At 51.4% G+C, this 25,473-nt stretch overlaps 6 protein-coding genes across 6 annotated transcripts; 3 read left to right on the top strand and 3 right to left on the bottom strand.

The window, feature by feature from the left end:
* Positions 1–2,054: 2,054 nt before the first annotated feature.
* G6M90_00g013490 (uncharacterized protein) lies at positions 2,055–3,551 on the top strand (the record flags this gene model as incomplete). The annotated part of the gene is made up of 3 exons (XM_014693686.1): positions 2,055–2,211; positions 2,285–2,549; positions 2,612–3,551. The coding sequence occupies 3 exons, from the start codon at positions 2,055–2,057 to the stop codon at positions 3,549–3,551; spliced, it is 1,362 nt and encodes a 453-aa protein (XP_014549172.1).
* A 641-nt stretch (positions 3,552–4,192) lies between these two features.
* rnp-2 (mRNA-capping enzyme subunit) lies at positions 4,193–5,437 on the bottom strand (the record flags this gene model as incomplete). The annotated part of the gene is made up of 2 exons (XM_014693687.1): positions 4,193–5,186; positions 5,253–5,437. The coding sequence occupies 2 exons, from the start codon at positions 5,435–5,437 to the stop codon at positions 4,193–4,195; spliced, it is 1,179 nt and encodes a 392-aa protein (XP_014549173.1).
* Positions 5,438–6,141: 704 nt separating this feature from the next.
* On the bottom strand, positions 6,142–8,307 carry ATG20 (Autophagy-related protein 20; the record flags this gene model as incomplete). Its single annotated transcript, XM_014693688.1, has 5 exons — positions 6,142–6,237; positions 6,297–7,427; positions 7,484–7,750; positions 7,820–8,088; positions 8,205–8,307. 5 exons carry the CDS (start codon positions 8,305–8,307, stop codon positions 6,142–6,144), a joined length of 1,866 nt encoding a protein of 621 aa, XP_014549174.1.
* Positions 8,308–11,730: 3,423 nt separating this feature from the next.
* On the top strand, positions 11,731–15,329 carry tpr1 (Tetratricopeptide repeat protein 1; the record flags this gene model as incomplete). The annotated part of the gene is made up of 2 exons (XM_014693689.1): positions 11,731–14,328; positions 14,391–15,329. 2 exons carry the CDS (start codon positions 11,731–11,733, stop codon positions 15,327–15,329), a joined length of 3,537 nt encoding a protein of 1,178 aa, XP_014549175.1.
* Positions 15,330–15,839: 510 nt separating this feature from the next.
* On the bottom strand, positions 15,840–17,042 carry CBR1 (NADH-cytochrome b5 reductase 1; the record flags this gene model as incomplete). The annotated part of the gene is made up of 4 exons (XM_014693690.1): positions 15,840–15,989; positions 16,071–16,614; positions 16,717–16,798; positions 16,877–17,042. 4 exons carry the CDS (start codon positions 17,040–17,042, stop codon positions 15,840–15,842), a joined length of 942 nt encoding a protein of 313 aa, XP_014549176.1.
* A 4,456-nt stretch (positions 17,043–21,498) lies between these two features.
* G6M90_00g013440 (uncharacterized protein) lies at positions 21,499–25,348 on the top strand (the record flags this gene model as incomplete). The annotated part of the gene is made up of 5 exons (XM_014693691.1): positions 21,499–22,601; positions 22,659–23,119; positions 23,181–23,480; positions 23,542–23,852; positions 23,915–25,348. 5 exons carry the CDS (start codon positions 21,499–21,501, stop codon positions 25,346–25,348), a joined length of 3,609 nt encoding a protein of 1,202 aa, XP_014549177.1.
* Positions 25,349–25,473: the final 125 nt, after the last annotated feature.

The raw sequence follows: 25,473 nt of genomic DNA, 5'->3' as shown, positions 1-25,473 counted from the left end.
GTGCGAGGGCGCGGGCGGGCGTAGAGATCAGGATCAGTGAGGGATCGCGTGGTCTCGACTCTCGACTCTGGTGCAGTGCGCAAGACGGGTCACGACATGGCACGGTCGGACGGGCAGAGGGCAGGGCGGGTTTGAAGGAGACGCAGCCCGGGGAGCGATGAGGCGTTGGGAGTGTGCGACAGGCGATGAACAAGAGCAGGAACAGGAACAGGAGAATCGGACAAGAGGACGAGAACAAAAAAAAATCACCAGCGCTGGTGGGAGTGGCAGTGGCAGTGGGAGGGGATCGGGGGTGGGAATGGGAGGTCAAGCGGGAGCGCGACCAGACAGACACGCAGGAGATTGGCTCACTTGGGACGATGTTGAATGTTCCATGCCCTGCATGTGGGATTGGCTGTCTGGTACGGAGTGCTGGCTGGGCCGAGACGTGGACTTGCAGCAGCTTGAGCAAGTGCTGGGCCCGCTGGGGCACACGCAGCTTGGGTCAAGTCCGGTCGGCGGGCCAAGGCGCTGACGTCCTCACTACCGACATTAATTGATGGAGTACGGAGTACCAGACTTGTTGACGCGCGACGCGCCTGTGCACCGTGCTTGCTGGCTGAGCTGTGCTGAGCTGTCGGGTGCTCTCACCAGACAGCTGCTACCTGGTCTGTGCTTGCCAGCCTCCCGCCCCTCGCGTTGGCGAGCTCACCAACCGGCTCTCAGGTACCAGACAGTTGTACCAATGTACTTAAGTACCTCAGCACGAGCAAGTGGCATCGGCTGCTCCAAAAGAGGTCAAGCGCCGTTGACTTTGTACATACAGATTCCCACATCGCTACATCGTCTCGGCGTCGCATCCCAAAATGACCATCACGGCGACATAACATGCGTGCACGGCATCAGGTCACAGTTTCAATCCCACGATCCGTCAATATGGCCTGGGCTTGGCCTGTGTGACAGCTTGCCACCTGCGACCGGCCTCCCTCTCATCTAATGCCGCCGTCCGTTTTTGTGTACACACTTGAACGACGCTCACGCAACATCTCTGACCATTCAAATCCATCGTGGTCCCATGCAAACCCTCCCTCAATATAAAATGTATCCCATCTGTTGCACTTACGACTTGCATTCTCTGCGAACTTTGAAACGGCTGACACAATACCAATCCTTCATGTGCCTGACACATTGACTTGCAATGTTTGCAAAAGATGCCCAAATGGGGCTGTTGGTCATCGATTGACCTTCCAAACCGACAATTCCGTCGGCTCCTTGTGCTGAAATTTAATCATCATCATCATGTCAATGTCATATTTGTAGCCTAAAACCAAGCTACTAGGTAGAATGAGCTCTCATACCTCTCCAAGAACAAGACATTGCCCTTGTACACACATTTGTCCCGATTCCTGGCCTCATGGTGCTTAGGATTGATAGATCCCAAAGAAGCCTCGACGCCAAGTTTCCATCGACTCGTGGCACATGTGCTTGTTTATAGCCATTATGTGATTCACAGCCTTGCCAGCTGCCCATCGCCATCCACCAGCCGTGAAGAACCGTCAATACCCAAGCTGTCAAGGCTCACATTTCTCTCACATGTCTCCGGCTCTAGATTTGGTATAATAAACACTAGAGCTTCTCCTTCTGCTTGCATACTTTCCTTTCCCCTCAACACACTCGTTCAAAACGGAACCAACTTCCACGTTCGTTTCTATCGCCTCATCCCGTCTCACAAGAGACCACAGCAGCTCCCTTCTGGCTCCCAAGCATCTTCATAACCTGCAGCATCTCGCTCTTTTTCCTTTCTCGTGCGTAATCTGTGGCCCCTTCCTTTATCGTCTCCAAATGTTTGCTTTAGACCTGCTGTATCACATAGCTCCGAGACGGAGCGAGCAAGCAAACTGTCGAGTCCCAGCCTTCGAAGCACTTCGCTCTTCAAACATACTTACACCTTTAAACACTTTAGGCCACCAATACCACTCTTTTACCAAAACCATCCTGCTTTAAACGTGAGTTTTCATTCATCATCATGACAAATTTTGCACCAGGTCGACTAACAAATGCCCATAGTGGCAGCCATGAAGGACCGCGAATTTGGAGAGTTGCCTCATCCATCCTCCCTGCCTCGGGAGGAGGAACTCCGAAGATTGACGAAGCCTCTATGGGTGCTCATGTATTGGGGTTGGGGGTTGATGTTTATGGCAGCCGTCTTCACCATTGTCACTACTCTCTTTGGTAGGATGACTTATCCCCCCCTTATCTGACAAGCAAATTCTTTGCAAATAAGGGATATCAGCTGATGACTCAGGTCCAATGCCATCTTCTCGCGGTCCCGAAGAACTCATCCATGCCGAATATGTTGTTTCCAAGGCAGCTCATCGGCTTGCCATCCGTGGCGACTGCAATGAAACCGCTGGCCTGTTCGAACCTGTTGTCGATGCCATGACCGCAAAAGCTCGCCGGTTTTCAGGAACCATCTCTGCATCTCAGGCAGTGACAGAAGCCTCTCAAACGACAATTGCTGCTTCCGCTGAATCCACTACTGAGTCTTCTGGTGAAAGCATCCCCGTTTCGTAAGTCGAACCCAACTCTTCGTGGTTGATTAAAACACTTCCCTAATCGATGCAACTATTAGAACTCAAACTGCTCTTTCCACTGCCAAGAACACCACTACTGAACCACATACCCTTACCAGCACCACCACCGGCACTGTAACTATAACTGTATCTCCAGTCCAGTATACTGACACTACTGAGAGCCATGACACCTGCCAGGGCGGAATCACAGAAACAGTCACTGTCACTGTGTATCCTGCTCCAGAGGTAACAGTCACTGCCGGAGCTTCTACCGTCACCAAAGACAGCACAGACGTCTCCTACACCAGCGGTCTTCCAGACGCAACTCTTTCTGGCAACCCATCAACCTACACCACCATCCAGACAGACGTTACATACACCACTGGTCCCCCCGATGCCACTGTCTCTGAGGATCCCACCACTGTCACCAACGTCCAAACCGACGTCTCCGTCACCACAGGTCTCCCCGATGCCACCGTCTCTGGAGAAGCTTCAACTGTGACAGACGTCGAGATCACTTGGAGTTGGCCCCTGACCAGCACCTACACCTCGCCCGTCACAACCATCACCATCTCCGATCTCTGGGGCCCTGCACCGCCAGTCGACACCTCTACCGAGTCTGGGCAGGCTAGCCTTTCCACCTTTACAACCGTCATCTTCTCCCAGGTGACCATCACACTATCCTACCCAACCCCAAGTGTTTCCTCAGAAGTCGCGGGAGAGGCGACGTCTACTTCCGGGCCCGCCCCTACAAGCACCTACACCGAGTTTGTCACTGAAACCGGTGGACCGCCGGCCATCGAGACCACTACGGTCGATGTCCTGCCCCCAGCTTACACGAGCTACAACACCTCGTCCACCTCCAGCCTTGCCCCGTCCATCGTCATCATCTCTGATGGGAGCAAGCGCCCAGAGCCGACAGCCTGGGGTGGCAGCAACGGCGGCAGCAACGTCGCTTGCACAATCATGCTCATCGCCATCTTCATGTTCCTGCTGTGAGGGTGCGAATGCCGCGAGGGTGATTTTGGAACTCTTGGTTGACTACGAAAGGATAATGCGCATGTTTGGTTTTTTTTATTGTTTCTTTTTTTTCTTTTCTTCTTTCTTTTTCGGATTTGATTAGAGGAAAGGTTGATGTGAGATGAGGGAAAAATGACTGCTTTGCCAGGGCAACTGGCGGGAATTCGCCCTCCCCCAAGCTTGTAGGGACGTTTCCCGGGCCCTTTTCTCAAAGCTAAATTTAGAGAGTAAACCCACTTTGTTCGCCGAATCTGGATGGTTAGATAATATGGAAACTAGAGACTAACCGAGGATCAATAAATGGTATATGAGACAATCCTAAAGTAATCCGGAATTCCCCGTCTGTATCAAAGGACCAAAATTTCTCAAAGCACCAAGAATACATGTCAACTAGCCTGTTCGCTGTTGGTATGTATATTTTGTATCAAAAACAGAATAAAAGAAACTAGTACGCTCGCGCAGAAACATACACAAACCAAACCTGATTCTACCAAACGCCATACGATCCAACATAAGCCAGCCCCCGTGCGCCACAAGACATATCCCTCCCCTCTCCGCCGAGACACCTTTCCAGAAACCACCTGTAGCCCCAAAAAATCATCTTATACGTGACGACGTGGCTACCGGTCACGTACCTGAGTCGATCGAGCTTGTCTCGCCTTCCAACTATCTCGAATCGGGCCAGCAGCTCTATACAAATCTTTCTCTGAGACACGATCGTTGATACTCTCTAGGACACTGACCACTGTGCTCTTGTGATTCGCTTCATGCTTGTCATCTCTGAAACGAAGCAGTCGCCAACGCCCTTGATCATCCTGATTACACTCGATGATGCGTTCGTTCAGGGGATCGTTCAGACTCTTTAGAGTCTCCCATTCGTCCTCGGTCAAGTACAGGTCGTCAAAGAGCTCGTATTTATCACCACTGTCGCCCAGAAAGATCAGAAGCTCCGACTTTGGGACGCTGTCATAGTCGATAAACGGCTCTGTGATGCCCTCTTTTCTCTCCCACTCATCCGGCTCGACTAGGGGAAACGTCAGTTTGAGCCGGAAATCAATCGTGTTTTCCTCTGGAGGCTTCCACTTAAGGATGTGAGGGTCCGTGCCGTGTTTGTACGCCGTATTGCGACATGTGAATATCAGCCCATCATTGCCGTGCTTTAGGCTTGGAAGGACCTGCTTGAACATCATCTCAATTCCGTAAGCCAGCTGGAACGGCTTCATCTCGACAAAGAATGGCTGAAATCTCAGCTCATCGGGGTACTCCTTGAAGAGCTTTTTGTAGGGTGTATACAGCCTCTCCTTGAAGTATGCCAGTCGTTTATCGAGGGTTCTGTCCATAAGCTTGTTCCCATCCATGACGAGGCAGTCAAACACGAGGAAGCGCGGTTCTTTCTTTCCATTGGGGAGGCTGTCCCAGACGAGTTCGCCATCTACGAGGGTGTCTCGATGGAAAGCTTGCGTGTTGTTTTCAAGTGGGAAATGTAGGTTTCTGTTGGTGATGAACCAGTAATCGTTTTTGCGGTCTATGAGGTAGTGCGCTTCGCAGGCTTCTTCATCCGAGGTGGAGTAGAGCAAGTATCGAATGCCGTCTGATTTTTCGCAGACATAGTAGCTAGATCATCGAAGTTAGTGCATGCGATCGAATGGTCTATGGCCCTTTGGATGGCAGGGATCGCACTCTTGTTTTTGAAGTTCGTCGAGATGCTGTCTCGCGAAACTAACAGGCTGAGCCCCAGGAAACCCCGTCTGGTGCCTACCCAGCAGTTCGGCCACTTCCTTTCTCATAGAGTAAAGAAGAGGTCCTGAAGCTTTCACACCAGGTTCCGCTATCGATTGGATCGGCCCATCAGCCGGCTGCTCCATGGTTGCTGATGTTCGTGTGGTTGGCGCAAAAGGTGGTGTGTGGCTTTGTTGAGGGATAGTTGGCCAAGAGGTGCCAAATGACAACCTAAGCAGCGCGGCAGAGTCAATTGCTTCGATCACGTAAGCAAAAAATGATTCAAGTAAGGTCTGTGAACTGTCCCATGACGCTGCATAGAAATATGCACTCTGCCGATAGCTGTGCTCACCATGTAGAGATAGAGTGAGGAGGGAGTTCTGTTTGTGGTCGCGTCTGTGAACCTTGGGGGTGAGTGCTTGGCTCGTGAGCTTATCGATAAGCACCAGCTGTGGTTTGGAACCTTGAAAGAGCAACCGAAAGAAAGAGCATGTTTACTAATCGCCAAATACGCTCTAGAATACTATGAAATATGTTACATGTTGAGCATTGCGCGACGTGCGGGTGCAGGTGATTGAAATGAAGAATGCTTTGTCCCCGGAAAATGCAGGAACATACATAATTGAATGCATCAACCTTGCGTCACCTTTCCACATATTAAGCGTCTATTTCGCTAAGCTACTCAGAAAATATGTTATCGGCTAGATACCTAGGTAGGTACCTATATACGTAATCATTGAATGACGTGAATTTACATCTACATTAAACTCCTCTGCTTCTACCTCAGAAGGAGTCGGCTGTGCCAGAGCGGTTACTACTTTCCATTTCAATGTGTATGGGCCAAGAGCAGCTAATTTTCGTCTATCTTGTCAACTTCTGCTCGTGCCTCTTCCCATTGTTGTTTACTTTTCTTAGCCCATTCGATTTGGCTCTTTGCATAGGCAAGCTGATGGGTGAAGGTTAGCATTTGTTGCATACGTAATTTTTAACACGATTTGCACATACCATGTATCGCTTGAGATCATCTTCCTTATCTCTCTGGAATCTCTTAAGGTCTTGCAATACACTAGCGCTGGCCTCTTTAACGTCCAGTTCTGAAGCTACTTGAGCCTGCTCTAGTTGACCAATCGATTCTCGGGTTTTACCAATAGTATCGCGTCGGGTCCGCTCAGGATCTACATCTGCAACGCCCTGTATAGCGTGGCGGAGAGGACCGAAGATTTTGTTTGTAATGGAGTTGCTGCTAGGCGCCTTCTTATGGGACACACTAGCACTTCGCTCGGGAAGGCCCTGACTGGCGGATGGCGTTGATGAGGAGAAATCTCCATGGGTCGGAGGAAAATCCGAGTCGATAGATTCGGTGTCGTCTTGTCCCGTATCGCGCCTATGCTGAGATGACGGCTCCTTTAGGCTCGTTGATCGTTTAGGCGGAGGAGATAATTGCTGGCTGCTGGACAGGTATTGTTCAATCCGCCTCGCTTCCGCTTCACTTTGTTCCAGCTGCTCCAACAGTCCCTTTTTCTTAGCCAGTTCTTCTGTCGTGAGATCTTGCTGCACTCTTTTCAGTACTCTGTATCTGAGCACGCTCTTGACGACACCCGCAAATTGGGCATTTTCTCTCATTGGCTCAGCAAAGCTTGCGCCAAGTGACCCGGCTAATTCTTCAGTGGCAATATACGACAAGTCAGCCGCCTGGCCGACTCGCTCAATAGCCGGACCTAGCGAGGGAGCCTGCTCCGACAACGCAAATGCATTGTAACGCGAACCTAGCTCGCAAAGATCTGCCGCAAGGGATGAAAGATGTGAAAGGGTTCGACGATTGACTTTCTCCATGGGTCCCATGAGAAGCTGCTCGAGTTCCTTGATAGAGGCCTCGTAGGATATGAAGTAAGGATCTAGGTCGTGCTCGCTCTGCGTAGTAGAATCTGGAGGGAAACGGCCTATGACATGTGTCCCAGTCTGGGGTACTGAGGGATTGATGTCATAGGTAGTTCCGGCTGTTGTCTTGAGCTTGGCTGAGGTGGAAGGGACAGGGAGGAAATTATGTGCCGGGGTTGGGTTCGCTGTATCCAACGGCGGAGCCTTGAGAATAGCCTTGGGAATGGAAGCCACTGGATGTGAGTGTAGAACCTCGCTCTATGGATGAGATTAGTTACATCGAGGCAGATGCGGGAGTATTGAGCACTTCATACCCAGCTGGCATTGGGGTCGAGAAACCTCCACCAAACACCGTCGTCACGGATTGCTTCCATGCGGCGACAGCGGTTCAAGAAGACTGCTAACATTCGCTTTCGAAGGTCGATTATTTGCTGATCCTGCTTGGCGCTGGTTGGTTTGGCGGCGTAGTCTGCCATGGTGTGCTTTTCAGGAATTGGTGGGATAATGAGAGTGGGGTGCAGCCGAGTAAGAGCGTCTCTCAGTGACGCGAATTCGGAGTAACGTCGTCTAACTTCTAGATCCTATGGTTTTTTTCTTCACGTCAGTCTAACTCTAGGTTCGGTCCGTAGCTTGCTATAACGCAGTCGTACCCCGGTTCGGATAGTGTAGACTATGTATCGACCTCCGCTTTCCAGACTCTTCCCAGCATCAGTGATTAAGATGGGCATGTTTGGGTTTTCGTAAAGGATTTGTTCGATGCGGCTTGTATAGCCCCCAGGCTTTCTCTTCTGAACGGGCTCGTCTTGAGGCGCTCCATGGTCATGACTCTCGTGCCGGGGGACGGCAGTTGCTTGGCTAAACATTGGCTCATCGTCCTCGCTGCCAGATGTTGGAGTTCGGGGAGCGTCGAAGGATCGGTCTAAGGTAAATTTGGTAAGCAAGAATGTAGGAAAATGCGCGATATGCATTGGCGATGCTTGTCGAGAGGGCCATGAAATTGTCGTCCCAAGTTGGAACAAGCTCGGTTGTACTTACAGTCTCGAGAGGATGGCGACGTTGGATTTATGGACGATGACGTCTGTGAGTCGCGGCGGTCGAAGCTGGTCCCATATGGGTTGTTATCCTCGTCATTCCACATGATGACTAGGCTCCGATGCAATTTCTGTGTTGAGGCAGCAGGTGAGGCAGTAGGGCACTCGAGAAGGCGGCGCGGTCGAATGGTGACAAGCTGCAAACTGCAGCAAGTAGGAAGGAGCTCCGAGCAAGTGAACCGGCAGTCGCGGGGAACTCTACACGGTGGGTACGTCGCAGTTGGTGGAGCGAGGCTGGGAGGGCTGGCTAGTGCTTGCAAAACGTGTTACAGCGTCTCGCCATTCTTTGGATACAAATCCAGGGTTGAAGCGAAAGAACAGGACCAACGCGATGGAGATGATGGAGATGATGAGGCGCAGTGTGAGGGCAGCGTGGGGTGTCTGGAATTCGGACCAGTTGACTCGTCACTACCGGATCTGGGTGCGCCAGCTCTGGAAGTTCAGAGCTGGCAAAAGAGGTACAACGGATCAACTTGGGGTAGGAGGAGATTGAATACCAGCTGTTCTACAACGTGAATATGGAGAACAAAGTATATACATGTACCTGCCTTCCAGAGAGGCGCCTTCTTGTGCGGCGCCTGTTTTGAGGACAGCACAGTTGTCACAAGACAGGCCTTCAATTATCACAGGCTGATATTTGGGAGTCAAGGCAGGTAGTATAGTTGAATGACGATCTTGACAAGCCGTCTTTTCATACTAAGTACTAAGTAGCTAATGAAGTAGTACGTGACAGTCAACAAAGTACCCCTTGGCATCTTGGGGAGACAGGTAAGGGCACAGGTACCACGAACGGAGTACTCCAAGGTACTTCAATGCTCAAACAGCGATGACGAAGGTCGTGCACGGACCATAATCGTCACCACCAAGCAGTACCTCGTAGGTAAGAAGCTCCGTGCCTGGCAACCGGCACACGTCTTCATCAATCGACAGTTGGAGTGAGAACCACCACACCGCTTGCTCGACTGAGGGCTACAGTCGCATCTTTGACAGCATACTACTTTGATGAATAGTTTTCAAGGTTAACAGTCACGCTAACCGTGTAGTCTGTGGTCTTCTGGGCCGCCCCAGGGCTTAAAAATGGAAAAATAGGATAAACTATACCTATACCGTCTTCACTCTTGGTCTGGCATGCTTCAATGAGGTGCTATCATTACACTCGTCAGGATGCCTCAATATCTACTCAACCGTTTCTTCTCAGCAAGCCTACGTATACAGCCGCCCGTGCCCGATGTTAGCCGCTTAATACGGGCTGTTACTCTTCATCCCGTACGACGAATACCATGTCTCTCGTAGCGTCAAAACCTCATGATAGAAACGCGGAAAAAGACGCCCAATGTGGCATACCCTCTACTCATTGACAGCGTCCAATGCCTGGTTTTGCGCTTGAGAAGACGAGGATGCCACATTGTCGTGACATGGATGACCTGCGTCGTGCTTGGCTTTACCTCGTCCTGTTTATATAAAAAATTCGCATCAGTATTTCTAGCAACCTGCTCGCCGACTCGCCAAAATCATACCTGGCTGACCACCGTACGAAGACGCGGGGCTTATTATTTGAAAATCATCGCTGTATACTGTTGCTGCGTTTGATCTGATAGATGCCGCTTCCGCATTCCCTGAACAACGCTCTTGCTTCTTCTCTTTTCCATGTCGGTTATGTTTCTTCGTTTTTCTTCTTGTGCTGAAGCTTTGAGTTGAATCATTGATGCCTCTTCTGGATGCGGATCGGCGATGGCGAGCACTGACCGGGCTCGCATCACCTGAATCGGTTTGGATTGTTGATGCCCTTCCCACCGGAACCCGTAGCATCTGATGCAATCGACGACGCCAACCTGGAGACTGTGAATGGACCATATCTACTGTAAAGGGGTCTCTTGTCTGGTGGCATGGTTGTTGTGTTTGCGGAGCTAACCCCCCAGCCAATGTAGTCTGCCGGTATCTAGCTGCATGCTGGCTTGGGCAGCGTTGATATGTGGACGGCACCAAAGGCATGCCGTGATACAAGACGAGAGGCGGCATGTAAGGTTGAGCCAGCGGAGGCATGAAATTGGGCGCTTGGTCATCGGCCATCGCTTGCCATGCCATGAGTTGGTTTGGTGCTGTCGACATCTGAGCTGAGGTGCTTGACGCAAGTCCATGACTGCCACTATAAGCATTTTTATATTTCGAATATTCTTTTGCTTGCATTTTCTTGTTAGCCACACAAGCACGGCCCAACGAGTACATGTAGACCAGCGAGATGACGAGAAATAGAACGATTGCACTGAAGATAACCCCAAACCGTTGGGCAGTTGTTAGGCATTGCCACCCTGTGCACCCTGCGGCGCGTGATAGGAGGGAATGTGGTGTTGCCGGCGTATTTGGATAACGCATTTTAATGTCAGGGGACGGGCAAGAAAGAGTTTGTGTGATTATAGTCCTTTGGCTGGGGTTGCCAAGTTGAGAGTCACATATAAGGTGAGCAAGTCACGCCCAAAAAATTGATCTGAGCGGCTGGCCGGCAATTGATTCACTGCCTTTGCTTCGCCCCCCGGATCGTAGATTTTACTACCATCATTCATCATCCATCACTCGTGGTTCGTCATCATCCTGTTCACCTTCGCATTAATAAAGCATCACCTGGCCCTCAAACCGGGTGAAAAGAGGACAACTGTACGTGAGAGACCGGTGTAACAAAGAATTGGAGGAGCTAGGCATAATACTTCGATTTTTGAACAACCCGTATGCTCCAACTTGATATTCTGCATTGCAACGATGACTGTCTGCTGCGCTTGCCATCTTTTCTGCCTTGTCAGCGGCTATACCAGAACCCCCCATCCCACGACTGGGAGGACTGTTGATGCGCACGAATAAGGATAACGTTAGGCAGAAATACAATTGACTAAATAAACATCTTCGAGCTCATCAGCCGGCTCTTCGTCTTCCATTGCCTCAACCAAGGTGAGCGCTGTGATGGGACGCCTTGCTAATGGAAGATGAACCGAGAGGTCCGAGACAGACCATCGCGGGAACTTGAGACTGGACAATCGACAGCCATCGGGGGACAGTTATACCGCCCACAATCATACGACAACCTTGCCAGTCTCTCTCATGCCTCAGTTCTCAATATTGAAAATACAGTAACAGTCCTCAGGGTCAAGTTGCGAACCGCATTTATCTGACTGGGGTGGTCGTGCACGGGCCACTTTTTTTTTGAGCGCCACTTCTTTGTGCGGATTGCCATTCTCATCTCCTCCAGCCAGCCAAGTGACAGACAACCTATCTCGCGAGGTCATTTCTTTCTTGTCGCCAGCTATTGGCATTCAATATCGGGGTTTTCTGGCTATGATTTCTGACTACTAAGGTGACTGATGTTCTGCGCATCTCATTCTGCCGAGACGCGCAACTAGCTGACCGGAGACGCGTTTGTGCCTACTTCCTCCCTCCCATCCTCGTCCTCTCATCGGATATCTTCAGCGACCCTAGCCAAGATGGCAGCCATGGCCAATGGAACCGCGAATGGCGTGACCAACGGCGATCAACTGGTTAGGCCTGTCAGCACTCGATTTTCTGACATCCCTTCCGCAATCGATATTCCAGTTCAAGGAGATCAGGAAGATGAAGCTGTCGAAATTGATCTCGAAGACCTCTTGGACGACCCTACCGAACTTTGCACCCTATTCGAGAACGAACGAGCCGCTAAAACCTACTGGATGACGGTTGCGCTCGCGTATGCAAAGCAGAAAAAGATTGACCATGCCATTGAAATGCTTATCCGTGGCAGCGGCGCCATCCAAAGCAGCAACCCACGCGATAAGGTCAGCATGATTTGCTGCTTGTGCTGGATGTATCTATGGAAGAGTCGCGAAGCACCACGTGTTGCGCCAGACGGGGTGCGAGTTTCCGAAGCGAAGACGAAAGAATATTATCTCCAGCTGGCCACTTCATCACTGAACGACGCTGCCCGGCTGAACCCCTCGTTTCCGCCCATTTTCCTTGCCCGTGGCGTCCTATTGCTCTTGCGAGCATCGTTGCAGGCCCCCTCAAAGACGGCCGGAGGAATCGGGTCTGAGAAGAATGAATTGCTGAAGACGGCAGTCAAATCTTTTGATGATGCGCTTCGAGTATCCCAAGGCAAGAATATGCTTGCTCTCATGGGCAAGGCAAGAGCCTACTTCTCTATGCACAAGTATCCCGATGCTTTGGCAACATACCAGGATGTTCTTCACAAGATGCCTGATTTGGTAGACCCTGATCCCCGAATCGGCATTGGGTGCTGCTTCTGGCAACTGGGATTCAAGGAGGACGCCAAGGTGGCATGGGAGCGAAGCTTAGAAATCAATCCCGATTCTAAAATTGCCAACATCTTGCTCGGTCTCTTCTACCTCGACGCCAGCGGTCATGTGCCAGTTAACAGCGATGATTTCTTAAAACTATACAGAAAGGCAATGACGGAGTATACGCAGAAGTCATTCAAGTTGGATAAGGAGGTCCCCATCACTTGTTCTACCTTTGCTGGATACTTTCTGTCAAGAAAGGCATGGGAGAATGCAGAAAAACTGGCGCACAAGGCCATCCAGTACACGGATGTCAACGCCATTGCCAGTGATGGCTGGTACCTGCTCGCCAGAAAAGCCCATTACAATGACGATACGGAAAAAGCTAGCGACTATTACCGTCGTGCCGATGATGCACGCGGAGGTGCGGACACAGGGTACCTACCAGCCAAGTTTGGTGTTGCTCAATTGTCTGTCCTGAAGAACGATCTCGGGGAAGCCAAGCTTCGTCTGGAGAAGATGATTCAGCAATCGAAGAACCACGAAGCGATGATCTTGCTGGGAACACTTTACGCTGAAGAAATCTTTGCAGGTCAGAAGAGTGATAGCAAAGAAGACAAGTCTGCCGAGATGAAGAAGGCCATCACACTCCTAGAGAGTGTTCGGAATGCCTGGAAGGACCCCAAGCGGACGATTGCCCCGGATGCCTCCGTGTTATTGAACCTGGCGCGGTTATACGAACTGGATCAACCCGAGAAGGCGCTGCAGTGTCTCCAGCAGGTCGAGCAGCTTGAATTAGACCAGATACCAAAATCAGAGCGACCTACAGATGCAGAGAATGAAGCAGCGGCACAAGTGGAAATGAGAAAGTTCCTTCCACCCCAGCTTCTGAACAACATTGGCTGCTTTCATTCTCAAGCTGAGAAGCACGAGCTGGCTAGCGAGATGTTTGAGGCCGCCCTAAGCGCATGTATGAGAATTGGCGAAAAGGAACCCGGTATGGATACGGACGCATTGGTTTCGAGCATCAGCTTCAACCTCGGCAGAAGCTACGAGTCTAGGGGATTAACGGATAAGGCAATGGAGGTTTACGAAGGCCTGCTGGCCCGCCACGATGATTACACGGATGCTCGCACCAGATTGGCGTATATCAAACTGCGAAAGAACCCTAATAAGGAAGGCCCAGATGCAGTCGCCAAGTTGTACCAGGAGAACACTAGTGACTTGGAAGTTCGAGCTCTGTACGGTTGGTACCTCGGCAAGGTGCACTCCAGAAAACGACCAGCCAACATCGTGGAAGACCCTGAATTCCGCCATTACAAGCACACCTTGCAGAACTACGACAAGCATGACAAGTATGCTCTCATTGGCATGGGTAACCTGTATTTACTGCAAGCCAGGGAAATGCGGCGTGAGACGGAGTCTGATAAGCAGAAGCGAAGTGTTATTTATGGCAAGGCCGTAGAGTTCTTTGAGAAGGCCCTCTCACTAGACCCTAAGAACGCCTATGCTGCTCAGGGTGTTGCCATTGCTTTGGTGGAAGACAAAAAGGACTACAAGAGCGCTCTCACAATCTTCAATAAGGTTCGAGAGACAGTGAGAGAGCCTCACGTGTATGTCAATCTCGGCCATGTCTTTGCGGAACTGAGACAATACTCTAAAGCAATCGAGAATTACGAAATTGCTCTCACTAAGGACGGAAAAGCCAACGATCCGGTCATTTTGTCATGTCTAGGTCGTACATGGCTGAACAGAGGCCGCTCAGAGAGGGACATTGACGCCTACGGCAAGGCCCTCGAGTGCGCGCAACAGGTAAGCAGAAAAAACATCAACAAACGCAATCTTAGCTCTTCCACTAATGGCATTCAATCTAGGCTCTTGAGGTTGCACCGGACCAAGTGCACTACAAGTTCAACGTAGCTTTTGTGCAAATCCAACTCGTCACTACGATTCAAAACTTGCCCGAGAACAGAAGAACTGCCGAGCAACTTGAGACAGCCGCCGCGGGTCTCGAGTCTGCCATCGAATCACTAGACGCAATTGCCACACTCCCTCAAACTCCATACCCCAAACACGACATTGAACAACGTGCCAACATGGCCCGCAACACACTCCGCAAACAGCTCGAACGAGCCATTGCAAAACAAAAGGAATGGGAGGAGAAGAATAAAGAGAAGATCCAAGCTGCCAAGGAGCAACGTGAGGCCGAGCTCAAGCGCCGCGAGGAGCAACGCCAAGAAATCCTCGAAAAGGAGCGAGAGCGTCAAGAAAAGATCCGCAAGGAGCGAGAGGCCATCGCCATCCGAGATCGAGCCCTCGCCGAACAACGCGCCGAGGAGGAACGCCAGAAGCAGGAACTTGAAATGACCACGGACGCGGAGACGGGTGAAAAGGTGAAGAGGAAGAGCAAGGCGGCAGGGCGCACTGGTGAAGGAAGACCCAAGAAGACACCCAAGAAGAAGAAGGCAGCCCGTGACGAGGACGATTCAGAGGAGGAGTCGCATACCAAGAAACGGAGGCGTCTCACGAAGAAGGAGTCGTCGAAATTCAAGTCTGCAGAGATTGTTGTTGATAGCGACGACGAGCATGAAGATGATGACGATGCCCTGGAACGAGCGGAGAGGGAAATGGAGCGCGATGGAATGCCCGCGTCAGACGACGACGACGATCTCGCAGCTGATAAGATGGACGTCGATGAGGATGATGCGCCTGCTCGTAGCGGTGCTGAGGACGAAGACGAAGATACCGCTGCTCGACAGGCTAAGCGTTCGAGAAGAGGGCGAATAGTGGAGGAGAGTGAGGAGGAGGAATAGGAACTTCCTCATTCATGCAAAGGTTCATGTGTATTAGAATGTGTGATTTTGTATTCATTGACGGGAAGAAAGGGGGGGTATCTCTGGGACAAAAATGGTACAGTAGTGCCAGGTAGATTTTTCTCTATACGGCGATGCACACAGAAGCAAGAGACACAAATCTCTTGAATCCAAGTTTCAATTCATGTATGACTTTAGCATCGTAGTATCGCTCTCCCACATCCCACAAAGATATTTCGTTGAACAAGTACTCGCCGCTATCAGCACTCCGCTACGATTGCAGTGTACCCCTAGTTGGGAAGCACTGCAGATTCCCTAAACTCTCTACTCCCCCACCACTCTTAACTCTACATCATGGGATATAGATGTTTCAAAGATTTCACAACGGTTCTAGCTACAGCAAGTCTATCGTATTGGAAATAGAAAGGAGCAGGCAAGAATCAAGCATAGAAATAAAAGGGGCGATTCTTATTTCAAAAAAAGTTGCTCAGGAGCTCTTTGCGACTTGCTTTAGAAAGCAAAGACCTGGTCCTCGAGCTTGCTGACGGGACGGGCCTTCTTGTATCCCAGGCTCTCGGTGGTCTTCTTCAGGCCGCTAACCATGGGGGGAGGACCGCAGAGGAGAATCTTGACGTCGTCGGCGGGCTTAGGGAGCCATTTCTAATGATGAAGAGTTAGTTAGTACAATGACCGTAACACGCGCCGGCATGCCGAATGCACGTGGAGCAAAATAATACGCACGGTAATCATGTCACTGGTGACGTAGCCGACACCACCGGTCCAGCCCTCAGGAGGGTTGTCCAGGACGTAGTGGATGCGAATGCCGCTGTCCTCCTTTACCAGGGCGTCAAGGTCCTCTCTCAGGAGAATGTCCTGGGGCGTCACGTTGGCAAAGATCAGGTCGACCTGAGTCTTGTCGCCGTCGGCGCGGCCACGAATAATAGCACGGATGATCTGGAGCATAGGGGTGATTCCGGTGCCGCCAGCAATCATGCCGAAGTGGCGGACCATGTTGGGTGTGTAGACGAAGGCACCCTTGGGCCCACGGACGCGAATGGCCTGGCCAACCACCAGGGAAGCCATGTGCTTGGAGATGTTACCCTGGGGATAGGACTTGATCAAGAGATCAAAGTATCCGGGCTGGTGATCGCCGGAGATTGGGGTGTATGAGCGCACAATCTCCTTGGTTGTGCCATCTTGCTGCTTGAGAGGGGCGCCGATCGAGATGTGCTGACCGATGGGTAGGCCGAGAATAGACTTGGACGAAGGGAGCTTGAAACGGTAGCTGCAAAGATGAGAAGCAATGGATGTTAGTTTCATGGACGGTTGACGAGGACCATATGCCCCGTGGGGTGGGAAGCAAAGATGGCGAGACGATGGTGCTTACATGGCGACATTGTGAGAGATGACGGTCTTCTCCTGAAGCTCAAACTCCTGGAAAACATCTGGCTTGAGAACCTTCTTGATCTCTGCAGATGGGAGAGTCAGTCACACGCACGCTTTGACCCGAGACTTTTTGTTGAGGAGGCATGCATATGTCCACTCACGGAAGTTCCAGAAGTTGTAGGCGCCCAGCACCAGGGCCAGAGCAGCCGAGTACGGAACCCATTCCCTCTTGACAATCAGGGTCCCCGCGACGAGAAGGACGGCCGGGACATAGACATAGTCGATGTAGTGGCGCGACAGCAACGAGTCCTTGGTGTTGGAAGCCATGGTGCGTGGTCAATCTAAAGTCCTGTAGTTTGGAGATCCCCACCAGACAGCGATGGCCTGATTTGTATGTATGTTAGACGGCGAGTGATTCAACAAGGGGGGAAAGAGCCACAGCAAAGCAAAATCCAAAGGGGGGGCGCAAAGGAACCGCAGCAGCCAGTCTTGACAGTGCTGCTTGGCTCTGCAGCAATTGGGCTTGCGGGGGAGAAAAGCAAGAAGAATATGACTATCAATGGGGACGCAACAGCACTCACAAGTTCAAATCTGCAGGCTGAGATGATAACCCATCAGGTTGTGATGGCACTCGCGCGAAATTCGGAGATTCTAGCAAGGCCGTTGGCTGGGACGACAGGGCGGGCGGGACGCGGTGAATTTTTGCCGAACCTCATCATGACTGGACGCCCGATCCTCGGCAGAGCTGGGGGGCCATTGAGACACAGCAGCAGGCCTGGGAATACATTGGTGCCATTGCCACCAGCGCATTCAGGTACCTGGGCCTCTGGAAGGTGCGCCCTGTGGCTTCCGTAATGGGGCGGCCGACGGCGCTCTAGGCCGTCTCGAGTGCCCCGAAGCTCGGAACTTGATGGTCCAGTTCCGATCAGTTGACCGGACTAGACAGAGAGACACGTGCAATGCCAGCCCACAACGTTTCCACAACGTTCATGCTTCTGTGGCTGGTGTATGGGTGGCTGTGGCTGTATGCGTCCGCTGCATTGTGGCTGGTCCCGGTCATCCGGGGTAACAAAGATCCGACGCCTGGATCAAACAGACGTCATCTTGTCCTGCGGTTTGTTTTTAACCATCTGACCCTGTGACGGAAACAGTGGGTATGACTGCTCCGCGCTCCGTATCTTTGCAAGTGGGTTACGGACGGATGCAGCCAGCTTGCGCCAACAGCGACATATAATCCACCACGAGTAACTAGATCCCGTCCCGTCGAAATACTAGTGCTCCGGACTGAGGTCTAGGCTGGGTCCAGTGCAACAGCATTTGTTCTTGTGTGGCCGCGTACCAACAATGATGGGTTTGCACAGCCGATCAATATCAGCCATCATGTTGCAACTTGAACCAGAGGCTGAAGCTTCTTCACGAGCTAGGCGGAGTAACGCATATTAGTATCTGCCATCTCATCCGAGCCATCCGTACCATCTGTGCCATTGGCTCTTCCCTTGACGAGGACTGACGTGGATCTGATGTTAAAACGGCGATGAAGCTACTTTCCCATCATCCAAAGTCTCTATTTTCACACATGGCTTTCATGAGCCCGTATTGACAGATGCGAGGTTGAGAAGCTGCCCACCTCTTTGGCTGCAAGACGCATTACCCCAGCCTGACCCCAAGCCCACACACACGACTCGTATTAAATCTGTCAGACGTCCCTATCTACCTGTAACGCGCATGCTGCTGAAGACCAGTATCGCGCTTATACGGGTTCTGCGCCCCCCTATCGGTAAAGCCGCAGCACGTCACAGAATATCTGCCAATATCCTGCTCGTTCGGGTTATTGGGTGGATAAGGACGTAGATAACCCTCGTAGCATGCGATTGACGCTGTGACCATTGAGTAGTCGGCCCATTTGCCAAGGGCCAGATGAACTAACCATCACGAAGCGCATTTGCAATGTATAATAGTGCCTTTGCCAAGACACCAACGAGCCCCCAGGGTGGTATTTTCTACTTGGGCCTCAGTTCACGTTTTGGAATGGGCGGAATGACCGGTACGGTTATGTGAAGTGGTCCTGAACAGCCGGGGGGAAATAAAGAAGAAGAAAACCTGTAGTATGGCCCGAAACACCGGCCAGGAGCTGAAGTCCTGCGATATACTTTTGGTATCATCGGACCTCTGACCTCTAACCTGGCGGTCCCCTGCCCAGGAGTACTGCTCGGCATGTACATATGGTTCCTGGATAGTCGGCACGGCCATGGCCAAGCCTCACTGGCAGGTGCGTCACGACTCGCGTACTAAGTTAAGAAGCCATGTATGTATTGTGTTGTCTTGAAAAGTATACTGCACGGGGCGTCCTTTGTACAGAACAATTGAGCTGATACACACGTGTGGTGTTTCCGAGCTCTGGGGGTAAAACCTTCGCACTTGGTCGATTGTGGCGAGAGGCTCAGATTAGGGTTTGTCCCTTTGTCTCGTAACAGCAATGGTCCGGTGCTGGTCACGGACTTGTTCCAGGCAAGGCGCGGGCGGACGGTCTGACGGTCTCCTGGAATCTATTGTATGGAGCGGTCAGTGAGGCAATTGGACTTGACGGACAGAAAAACAATTTGATTTACTCCGTACAGAGTAGTATCATGGTTCTCTTCTTTATCCACAGTCTGTATGTATGCACCTTGGTGGGCAGGGCATGGGCTTCAACGAGCCATCTGCGTATGACATTCCCATCCACGGCGCCTGGTCGGGATGGGCATCATGATTGGTCCGGCGCTGCCATGCAAGGCTAAGCACAACTCGAGGCAGGTTTGAGGGAGAAAGAGAGCACTTGAGGGAGACGGGAGGGCCATGGAGGCTTCGGGTTTGGTCGCGGCCCGCTAATGACGCTCGCCGGGTCCACACAAGGTCAAGGGCCCATGTTTTGTTTAGCTTCCGTGAGAAGACGCCGGAAAAAGATGGCCCAGCACTCCGTAGTCGCCAAGTCGCTGCGGACATGGACATGGACATGCTGCCTGCTCGTCGATGGCAAATGGGTCATGGGCATCACGATCCCTGTCGAGCTGCTGTTGTCGAGCTGCTTGGCTTGGCCGCGCCCACTTTTCTTTCAATCCTGACCTTGCGCACCGTCCCATCCCATCCTCAATCTCCATCGCAGAAGCCACTGCAACACCCTTGTCCATGACGTGACGCTTGGTCGACTCCGTGTAATACATGCACATACATACATACGTATAATCGCTAGCAGTTATTAGTGCTTGTCGACGAGACTCGGGTGAGGCTGGGCAAGGACGCCAGCTGTCAGCTTGTTGTAGCTGTTTGGTGTCAATGTTCCATCTGGCTGGGCCTCAAAAGACTCCAGACTCCTGGAACCCCAAGGCTTGACTGAACCCCAGAGCCGGCTCCAAACAAGACTGGCCCTTGACCTGGTCCAAAAATATCGTATTCTCCCCTTTGCCATGCCATGCCGCCCTGTCCTGTGACGCATGCTGCTTGACGTCTGACGACAACCACCCCCCATTTTTGTTCTCGAGTTTCTGACGGTGGTGTCGACCTGGACTGCACACCAAACAGACCCTTTGTCCGTCTTCTTTCGTTTTCTCAACAACAAGCACCAGCGGTGCAAAGAAACAAGAAACGAGCGATTGAGCCTCAACACGGCCTGTGTCCGTTTTAGGATCAACTTGGCCATATGACCAAGCTCCTCTCGCCCTCCTCCTTCTATTCTGGAAGCCCTTCACCCGCCCAGCATTGGCCAGTGTGCCGTCTCGGTTGGCGTCGTTTCTGAGGCAGGAATCTGGATAGGAGCACTTGAGACTTTAAGACACCTACCTCTCTTATCCCGACCTCTTTTCTCACTTCCACGTGCCCATCTCCCCCTCCCTGGATGAATGCGTACGCCATATTCTATTTCCTCTCTCAATTATCGGAAGGCTTGGTCCTGGGCTCATCCCGCGATCGGGCCTTGACAACCCTGGCTGGCTGGGACTGCGTCGCCTCAAATTGGTGCCCGTAACCTTGACAGTTCCTGAATTTCGTTTTCCTCTAGGCCTGTCATCTCCAGCCGGTGTCCTTTTTGTCTTCTTCTTGATTGCTGCTTTGCTTCAGGAAGTTCTTATCCTGGCTCTTTCCCTGCATTTCCATCCAGAGCGTCCAGAGCGTCCATTTAGGCCAAGGGGGCCTTGTGCTTGGCTTTTTTTTTTTTTTTTTGCTTGATCGAACTGTAAAGACCATCATCGCCTTCACTCTTCCGTCTCTCGTCCTCGACTGCCTGCACACAAGAAATCGACAAGGATCAAATCTCAAGGACAGACACTATTACCAAGTTGACAATTTGCCACCGCCCTTGCCATTGTGATAACGCCAACGGGTCAAGATATTCTAGTTGCGGCCTCCGTGTTGGGCTATTGTTTCCGGAGTGACGGATGCGGGTGCACTTGCGCTAGAGCTGGACTCTTCTCACGACTCTTCTGACGATCGTGCCGTTGGCAGCTTGTTCGAATTCCAAGACAGAGCCTGTGGCTGAGACATTGGCTCCGTCGGCTACCCACCTCACGTCATTCAGCATCAGTGAAGATTATCATTCATTGCTTCCCCGGAGCCGAGTCGATACCGCGGGCTTCAGCTTCATTGCCATTGCACTCAGTTTGACCTCGCAAAAATTGTCTTGTCGCTACATCTTTTCTCCTCGCCATGGTCTTTTAAGATCTACTTTCGATGTGTCCATCGATCTGGCAGCCGTGGGATTAAAAGCACGAAACGCCTAGACTTTGATTTCTAGCAACCGAATTTCACAGCCATGAACGTCGAACGGTGGAAACGCAGGTCGGCCTCTGTGCTTTCCTTGAACCTGCCAGCGACAAACCATTACGATGCCAAGCCGCAGTCTCAGTCGACCGAGAGCAAGGCCCCTCGGGTTCTTACCCGCGCCCTTCGGTCGTTGAGTAGTTCAAGCATGGACTCTATAACCGCGACCTCTACTAGAAGCAATTCCATGCGCAAGCTACAGAAGACGCCCTCTTCGGGTTCTTCTTCCATGATCGATCGCCTTCAGAAACGGGTATCCAAGGACTCCCCTATAACCGATCGCCCAGGAAGCCCAACTGAGCAACTACAACCGTACTCGGCAATGGAAGTGCTTCAGTCCGGATCACTCAAGACGGATGTCTCGCTTCTCAAAGCAAAATCTGAATATTTGGTCCTATCGGATCAGGTATTGGTCAAGTTCAACAACGGGGACTCTGCCCGCACTGCTTTCCCACAACTCTTTGGAACATCCGCAGACGGCCACAATACATCGCAATGTCACCACACCACCAGCAAACTTTCTTCTGGCGACGTGCGCCTGGAAATTTCACTCCGCTCCGTCGTTGCGGCCTTTAATGACGACAGCGCCGGCAGTCGATCCGGTATCGAAATCTGGTGGTTTTCGCCGTGGCCAAAGCTGGCATACTCCAAGGCACACTTCTATTTTTCCTTACCCAAGGAGCGAGATCTTTGGCTGGCTTCAATTCATCGCGCAATTAGGGCAAAGCTAAGAAAATCATCTAGCAGTGCATTGATATCGGATAACTTGAGGAGTCGTATTGATCATATTGTCCGAGCTGCTGAGGGGTCCGCCGACGCTGGGTACCAGAGCATCATCTTCCCGGTTGCAAGACGGGTTTTTGGAGGGGGTATGAAGGGTAGCGCAACGGAGGAGGCACCTGACAATTCAGATATCTCGTCCTTCTTCCTTATCATAGGACCATGTATGTGTCATTTCGTGGAGGTCCTCAAGGCTGACCATGCCACCCCCCCTGGCGACTTGCGTGTAAAAGCCATTTCCCACGGCACTGTCACCTTGACTCGCTTCAAAGCCTCTGTGGTATCACACGAGCATCGATTTGTCATGTGTTTCAGGTAAGCGCAAAAATAGGCGATGATCGTGTCATGCTAGATGTGTACTAAGCAACTTAGATCTCCGTTTGGCCGCGAGACGAGAATTGATCTCGCCAGTTCCCAATATCGGCGTATTATCGAAACATTGACGAAAGCAGATCGAATTCTGAAGCCCATGTGGCCACAACATTTCCAGCAGGTCATATTTGATATCAGAGGCCTTCCGCCCCCTCTCCAGCTGACATCTGGGAATGATCTTGGCGGATTAAAGCGAAGTCTGGAAGCATATTGTGCTGCGTATCAAGTTCAAGTACCAAATTGGACCATTGACTGGAGTCCTCCGCCCCAACCTGCTTTTCGACTGTTGCCTTCCAATGGCCGGGCGTATTCCCCGATGCAGCTTCTCGCAGTCTTCCGGGCTTTGCGATACAATAGCTTCTTCAAAGCCATCTCTTTTCGCGGCGTGGATCTCTCGTCTCTCGTCGGCAAGAACGACAAGTCAAAGTACGGGGATTCTCTTGCCTACAAATCCTTGAACGGTACGTGGTTGACCGTGGCCCAAGCGCTCAACTTTATTTGGTCCTTCTAACCGTAACCTAGGTGTGACGATATCTGAAGAGCACCACGAAATTCTTCTCCAGTCGCCGATTCTGGAGCAGGAAATCCACGCCCTTCTCTTCGCATCAGAGTCCATTCGAAGTCTGGATATGTCCAATGTGTTGGGCCTGGGGGACAAGGCAAACAGGCTGAGTCGATATCAATATGATTTGACAAGTCTCAGCAAGACGACATCGGAGATCTTGCGACCGTTTTTGGAGTTGTGGCGACGACAGCTTTGCATTTGTCACAGCCTTTCCTTGTCTGGAAACCCCATTGCTCTGGATGACTTGGATGAATTAGGTAAAATCTTCCTTTGCCTCTTGACCGAGATGAAAAATGGCTGCTAACATGGTTCGAAAAGCCGATCTTTTGACTCTGGACCAGGTTCATCTCCGCAGGATCGACCTGTCCGAGTGTTCGCTAGGTGATGCTGGACTGTCGAAATTATGGGTTAGCCTTGCTGGCCAAGCAGATTCTCTAGAGTGGATAAACACATCGAACAATCAAGGAGTTGTACGTTTTGAAATTATCCAAAGCACTCTGAGCGGATTGAGGAGGCTTTCCAAGCTGGAAATTGCTGGAAACACCCGTATCTTGTCAGAAGAGTCTTTATTCGATGAGTTGACAATGCAAACTTGGCAGCTCCAGGAGCTAGACCTGTCCGGGATCATGGTAAGTTCAAACAAACAGTGTTCTTGTTAACTAAGGTTTGTTTACTAATGCAAAAACTGCAGCTTAACGACGCTACAGTGGATGCCCTGTCGAATTATTTACAGACTGCTAATTCGGGGAGCGTACATACGATGCGCCTCAACAACTGCGGACTGACTGGTGTGCAGCTTGCACGGCTCTTTTACGCCATGGGTCGAGCAAGGCCAGTAGAGCTTTACATCAATGGCAGCCGTCTGGATGAAGGAGTGGACGACCTGTGCATGGCCATTGCCGAAGGGTATGGCCCTTGGTGTCTCTTTGTCCAAATGGTTGAATTTGCCATGGAAGCCAATTACATCAAACTTCTCAAAGCCCTGACGGTCAACACGTCGATTGAGTGTCTCAGCCTCGCCGGAACATCGACGCCAGACGCTGCTAGTAGTGCGGCGTGTCAAGCAATCGCAGATTTCTTTGCCAAAAATTGCACAGTTCGCTTCTTGGATATTTCTGGCTTCGACGCAAGACTGGACGAGGGTAGGCTTGGGCGAGAATTTTCCAAGGCACTCATTAGCTTACGGACAAATGAGAGCATCGAGCATCTTCGGGTCCGCAGCCAGATGCTGAACATCAACATTGGGGATTTGGCAGAGGCCATCTCCGAGAATAAGACTCTCCACACCCTTGATTGCGAAGGGAACGATTTTCATCTTTCCAACTATCGACACCTCGTCTCTTCCCTGGACCAAAACACGACTATCCGATACTTTTCCGCATTTTCTGCAGAAGAGCTCAATAAGGCAACCTCCAAGTCAGTAGACACTGCTGTAATTGGTGCACCGGTCCGTCGGCCATCAGTCATTTCCAGATTCAAGTCAGATAAAACTGCGAATGGGAGTAGCAAGCCGCTGGTGCAGCGGCTGAAGGATGAATGGGACACGGCGGGATCAGACTTGGCACGAATTCTTCGGCGAAATCAGGTCCTGTTTGATCACGAAAATACCGCTGAGCCAGATGAAAGCTCTTCTCAGGAGTACCACAGAAACAGCATCACGGAAGTGGCCTTCTCCACAGCCTTTGGGGGATTGCCTCTCAAGGACCTCCAGAGCCAACGAGCGAAGGGTGGTATTCGTAGCTCTCAGGACCCGCAACAGGCGGTTTCTGGAGACCTGGCTGTTCGGCGGCACAGCCGATATGGGTCGATAGGGTCTCGGGAACTTGCGACGCGGCCGGTGTCTATGATTTCTAGCGAGATTGCCGCCAGCCCGTCGACCGAGGAAGATAGCAACGGGTCAAGTGGCGCGCCAACACCTCCGGAGTTTGAAAGCCCCATTGAACAAGAGTTTGGTCTGGCGGCAGAAATTTTTGCATCGACAATCTTTGACGAGCAGAATTATACTTACTCGGATGGGAATGATGCCGACGATGGACTGCAAATGAAGAGATATAGGCGATATATGGGCGACCCGACGAGCCGCATCGACGAGGAGGAGGGCGCAAATGATACAGAGTTGCCATGAGAGAGGACGGAGTGCTTGAGGAATGTGATGGGGCCGCAGAGACGTATGCACATACATATATGCCGTCATACGCAGCCGGATGGCTTTACTGGATTTGGGGGACAGGCGGGACTGTAACTTTTTAT

This window comes from Metarhizium brunneum, chromosome 1, assembly GCF_013426205.1.
Source record: "Metarhizium brunneum chromosome 1, complete sequence".
Classification (NCBI taxonomy): domain Eukaryota; kingdom Fungi; phylum Ascomycota; class Sordariomycetes; order Hypocreales; family Clavicipitaceae; genus Metarhizium; species Metarhizium brunneum.
The sequence above is the reverse complement of the archived record's forward strand: the minus strand, read 5'-3'. Positions and strand labels throughout refer to the sequence as shown.